This window comes from Trachymyrmex cornetzi, unplaced genomic scaffold, assembly GCF_001594075.2.
Source record: "Trachymyrmex cornetzi isolate Tcor2-1 unplaced genomic scaffold, Tcor1.1 scaffold83, whole genome shotgun sequence".
In the NCBI taxonomy this organism is placed as follows: Eukaryota; Metazoa; Arthropoda; class Insecta; order Hymenoptera; family Formicidae; genus Trachymyrmex; species Trachymyrmex cornetzi.
In genome coordinates, this window is record NW_017300169.1 from 4,389,453 (window position 1) to 4,395,214 (window position 5,762).

The 5,762-nt window shown below is 33.8% G+C and overlaps 2 protein-coding genes across 2 annotated transcripts in view; both read right to left on the reverse strand.

The window, feature by feature from the left end:
* Positions 1-757, reverse strand: part of LOC108768759 (prenylcysteine oxidase) — a 2,740-nt gene extending 1,983 nt beyond the window's left edge. The window contains exons 1-2 of the mRNA XM_018519319.1: positions 673-757; positions 378-584 (exon numbers count right to left, since the gene is read on the reverse strand). Coding sequence (XP_018374821.1) covers positions 378-584; positions 673-757 — 292 coding nt within the window. The remainder of the gene's footprint in view (positions 1-377; positions 585-672) is intronic.
* Positions 758-2,502: 1,745 nt separating this feature from the next.
* Positions 2,503-4,104, reverse strand: RpII15 (RNA polymerase II subunit RpII15). Its single transcript, XM_018519334.1, has 3 exons — positions 3,638-4,104; positions 3,419-3,492; positions 2,503-2,841 (listed from the first exon to the last, which is right to left on the reverse strand). The coding sequence occupies exons 1-3, from the start codon at positions 3,764-3,766 to the stop codon at positions 2,652-2,654; spliced, it is 393 nt and encodes a 130-aa protein (XP_018374836.1). The 5' UTR covers positions 3,767-4,104; the 3' UTR covers positions 2,503-2,651.
* Positions 4,105-5,762: the final 1,658 nt, after the last annotated feature.

A 5,762-nucleotide genomic window follows, 5' to 3' on the forward strand; every position in this document is an offset into this window, starting at 1 on the left:
TCTAATTAATTATAATAGTACTGTTAATACTGAAGATGGTCCGATTGGGACCGAAACGTTTATTTTGAATTCATGTGTTTAATAAAAGAATTGTAATAGTCGCCACTACTACCTGGTGTTCGTGGTATATGCCTTTCAGACAAAGAATTATTTTTTATCTTTTTCTATTTCTTAGGGGATTGAAAAAAGATAAAAAGTAAGTTACATCAAGATCAAAATTACCCTACATTGGCAGAAATAAATATACAGTGCCAAGAATTAGAAAAAGATAAAAAATAAATTAAATTAAGATTAAAGTTAATTTATATTAATAGAAATGGACATATGCAACTAGTATATTTGAGCTAAGGAAACAGAAAATTGCTGTCTATACTTACCCAAGAGTTTAACAAATCTCTGCATATACATGTTCATAGAATGTATAATTGAACCACCAGCTTCGACTTCATCTTTATCAATCTTGATGGTCGCCAATCGTCCGCCGATAGTCTTGGCCTCGTACAAATCGATTTCCACAGATTCCTTTAACAATTTAGTGAGAAAATGTGAGGCGGACGCACCGCCAATACCACCCCCTATAATGGCTAAAAGAGAAAAAGTCAAACATAAAAATGAATTCAAATCTTTTGTAAATTATTAAGCGACATATTGAAATAAAAAATTAGCTCTTACCGACACGTGGTGCATGTACTTCAAGGGATATTCCCTGTTGGAGTATCGTTACTCCAAGTATCAGTAACGCTATATGCAGCCCCATGATTTGTTCACGTCACTTGAGTAGACCTTAACTCAATTAGATACAACGAATTCACTTATTTATCCACCGCTTCTGTTACTTACTTATGTAAACAACTTGCAGCTATCGATAATTTTTATCAATATCTACGCTTCAACTCATAATTGCACTGATAATGTGCTGTCCGAATGTAGCAGTATGTATACACAGATCAAGAATAGCTAACCTTTCTATCAGGCGTCTCAGATAAAAAGGTTGGTTACTCGATCCTGGTTTATCATACAGGGTGATTCATTTTAATTTTAATAGGCAAATATTTTATATATATAAAAATATGTAATTTAATAAAAAAAAACATTCCAAATAAAAGTTGTATAGTATAGAGAGGTTGACAACTCTAACTACACACAATTTTTATTTGAAATATTTTTTGATAAAATTGCATATTTTCGAAATATTTGTCTATTAAGATTAAAACAAATCATCCTTTATATACTTTGCATATAACTAGACTGTGGATATTTATGTAAAACACTTAACACTGAATATTAACCATCGGACAGTTTTAGCAATCGATCGTTGTTCGTTAAAGAGTTAAATTAAAAAATAAAGTAAAAAGGTTGAGATTGCCATCTGTAAATATGTAATTTATGCAAAATATGCATTTTATGCAAAATATTCAGTTAAATATTTTTCATAAATATCCGCAGTCTACATATAACTATGCATTTTTTTTTCTCGTGCATTGAAAGCAAAATAATTTATACTATTTAACAAAAGTTATTTCTTTTACTGTATCCTGTTTTACATTTGTTTTAAAATAAATCATTACAAACGAAAGTAGAAAATCAAAATATTAATCAGAGATTGCTCATTGAAATGATTCAATGAGCGTTGCGAGTGCCAAATAAATGGAATGTACCCCTAGTGGCACTGGTTAACTTAACGATCCTTGGCACTAGTACCACCCAGGTATCACTCCATCCTTGTTGTTTACAGAGTGTTAAATAAGAATAACATGACACTCGGAGAGCATTCAGATTGGAATTTGAATACGTCTCTTGATGACTTGATAGACTGTATTTAAAATTGATTACCATCAGCGCTGAAAATCTATTGTTTGTTTTACGTGTGGTACCATAGATTCTTAACATTGACAGTGAATTTTGAAACACAGCCTATAGCAAATAATAGGATATCACGGTGAAAGAAACCCATGATTATATAAATGATCACGTGACGCAGGAAACTAAGGGAGCTACTTGCGGTACTGCATATAGCGAGTAAATTCAGTATGGCTGTGCATGGCCCTGATAAACAGCTGGGAGTGTGGGAGTAGTCCCAGGGTATCTACAGATCGTGGCTACATCGCGAATTCGCAACGTATTCATCTACCCTCTTTTCACGATGACGGTACGATCGGCAGGATAAATTCGACGAAGATATTCCGATCCTTCGACGAAAGCCTCCGGTCGCGCGATGCCACGAAAAATCTCCTGCCCTTGCGAAAAGCCATGATAACGCGCCCTGGAGAGATGTGTCGCGATTGCACGACGTAGCCCTGTAAAACGCTGAGGCTAGGAAACACGACTCGCAAAAGACGACTCCCCGGTCCGTAAAGCCAAGTGCATGCTTCAGCGGCCAGAGGGATAAATGCTCAGCAAGAGAGTAGAGATTACGAGCCGAGCGTTGAGCCTTACGGTAATTTATCATCCCCTTGTGCACGAACGTTCTTTGGTTCTTTCTATTCATTACTTTTATTACGTACAATTTTTATTCATGTTACATTAATTACAATGCATCTCCTCCAATCATACAAACGCAACTTGTACAATTTACAAAATTACAAGAACTATAAGTTACAAATAGCAAGTAGAAGGATAAAGGTACACGGACGTTCGTAGCCATACAAGCTTTATTCCGTCCATCTGTGGGAGCAGTGCTGATTCGTACATACATAATACAATCTCATTTCCTCCTCAGCCCGTCTAGTTTGCGCCTGGAAAAATACTGCTTCTCTGTGATTGCACTTTGGGCATGGATGTTCCTCTGTTCTCGGCAATGTAGGATCCGATATCACATCAGCGACGATGTGAGTTAGTTCGCTGAAAAAAAAAGTAATAAGCAGTGAGCGCAAGATTCAAACGTGATTCGAGCATATACAGCACAGGTCTTGAATTAATTTCACAAATTCTCTTGAGCTTTGCAATGAGCTTATAGCTCGCTAAACAAAGGAATATCATTTTGTATAACAGAGATACAAGTGCACAAAATGATACGTTCTTCTTTCTCTCACACGTTATATTCTAAGATCTATTATTTTTCAAGGAAATCTAAACTGGTTCTAAACTAGTGCAATAAGTTGGAGTAAAACAAATATAGTTTTACTCCAATTTATTGCATTAGTGTACACCAAATTCAAAACTTTCTTTTGAAAAAGAATAAAGCTCTAATAAAAACTAAATAGCAGTAACATTACATCGTTATAATTTTCTACTCAACAATATAACTATTATTTATTGTCAATAACTGTTATACTTGGAATGTTGAGTGGTAAATAATAATATTAATGTAATGTGCCTGTTAGTTTGTGTTTACAAAAACTTTAGTGGAAATTGGTCTAACATTTAACAATGTTTACATAGATGTTAATTAACTTCAAGCCACTTAATTTCAACTTACTCTATTTCGTGCATGATCTTGTTCACGTAGATGCAATTGCTGTCCGCCAGTTGCTTAAAATCGCAATTTCTGCACTGAAACAGGCAATATTTTGACGTTACAATTCCTTCTCGCACGATTCGCACCGTCGTGCAATTCAAAACACCTCGTTCCTTTTTTTTCTTTTTTTCTTACGATATTAAAGAGATTCTGTCGCCAGGAACGGTCATGTATACTTACCGCGTACATGAGTACTTTGTTCTCTTTATCCTCCTTCGGATACAACATATTATTGCACTCCTGACAAAATCTAATGCCCACGAATCCTGGACCGTCATCGTGCGTGTCGTAACCTGTTATCTTTGACATAATTACGCGCCAATTTGATCTATTTTAATTGGAGTTTCCGTTTAATTAGAATACCCTGGAATATTCGTTGAGATAGCCGGTAATTCGAACACAATTGACGCGAAAATGGCAATAAGAACAATAACAACAACAATGAAGAATGAATGCCGAGGCGCCGTGGCGCGAGGTGACGGGATCGATTAGCGCGCCATCTGTTGGCACACTGGAGAAATTAAGTCATTTATATGGCGTGGAGACCTGTTTTACTCACAGATATGCACCGTGATGCCCGTGATGGAATTATGATTTCAAAATCGAAATTTCGAACTTCGCCAGATTGAAATTTGTCAGCAGTTCAAAGGTTCAAAATTTCTGGATTGTTATACAGGAGACTCGTGGAATTGAATTGATTTATAATTTTGAATTTTTTTAGTTTTGATCGGTTAATAAAGAAAAAAAATAAAAAATTCTTTTTTATTTAATAATCTACGATATATTATTGGCACAATTTAATATATTTTACATTTTCCCTGATTAGATAAGTTTGTTACTATAAATTTTAATTGAGCAAAACAAGCTTACTCAATAGTGGCTGTTGGTATATTTATATGGTGTGCTTGACCAATCAGATTCGAATATGCATAATAATTTAACTAACGCATTCTTCCTCTAACAATGGATGTAAAAAAGTAACTGTAATAATTCAGATTCTTTAATATGATTGGTTTTTGCTCTTAGTTTTTTGTTAGATCTAAATGTATAACTAATCGTATTAAAGAGTTTTACAATAACTGCAAAACTTTTTCTGCTAAACGTAACCACACTGTAGGTCTAGCGAAAAATACATTTTATAGCATTTTTTTCAGCCCGAGATTAATTATAATATGATGTCACATGCTTTACCAATAGTAGAGCATAATGCAACGTTAATTATCATTAATCGAACACAGGTCGAAGTTAGCAAACCTGCTCTCAGACCGATAAAATGCTATTAGAGATAAATATAGGAATCTGACCATGAGATAAAAAAAGGTTTGTTTTTATCTTTTTATACTTTTATATCTTGTCATTCTTCTCTTTTTTCTCCCAATTATATATGTTTACAGTACAGCCCATAAACCTGATCAGGTTCAAGTTCGTATCAGATTACTATATGTATATCTATTAAGCAATGCATGGAATTTGACTAATCATCAGGATAAAGAAATATTTCCTTTTTTATACGTTCCGTTGGTCAAATTTCAATAAAATTTTAATCTTCAAAATAACGATTTCAGACTACGCCCGGCAAGATATTCAGGATAATTGCAAGTTGTAGATTAAAATTTAATTAATCAGAATCGAAATAAATTAAAATTAAATTTCTAATTAAATTCGAATTTTCTAATTAATTCTACAATCTTCCATCTTCATTACGTACTTCGATACGAGCTTAACCATATATCTATTTTATTTTCGAATGTAGAAGATGTAACACGTTCAGTTGCATAAAACGGATATAAAATTCACAATAGCCAATTAGAAAAAATGAGAAATTGTACTATGAAGTCTTATCTTGTGCTTCGCAACGAAATCAATTTTTGTAACAAAAAATCTAAAATTTTTGTTGTGCAATAGAAACTTCTGCCCGAACGGAGAAATCTATATTATACTACATTTCGCAGATTTCTCTCGGGATTCTTGTCTTATAAGACAAATGGATCTTTCTGAATTCTTTAAATATTTCCTAAACTTTCACGCAGTTATCGTTGCATTTATCTTTTCGGTTTTCTTATCTTTCGACATCTATATATAAATACACATTTATATGTATATATATATATATATATATATATATATATATTCTGATCAGACATATAGACAGAGGCCTGCGAGGTCCGGGCCTATAGGAGTGCTATCCTTCTAAATAAGAGCGGGTATAAAGAGAGTGACACCAATTAACCGGAAGTCGCCATTTTGTCTCCTATATCTATGACGCAACTTCTCGTCTTAACCTCTTCTTTCTTTAACGTTGTCT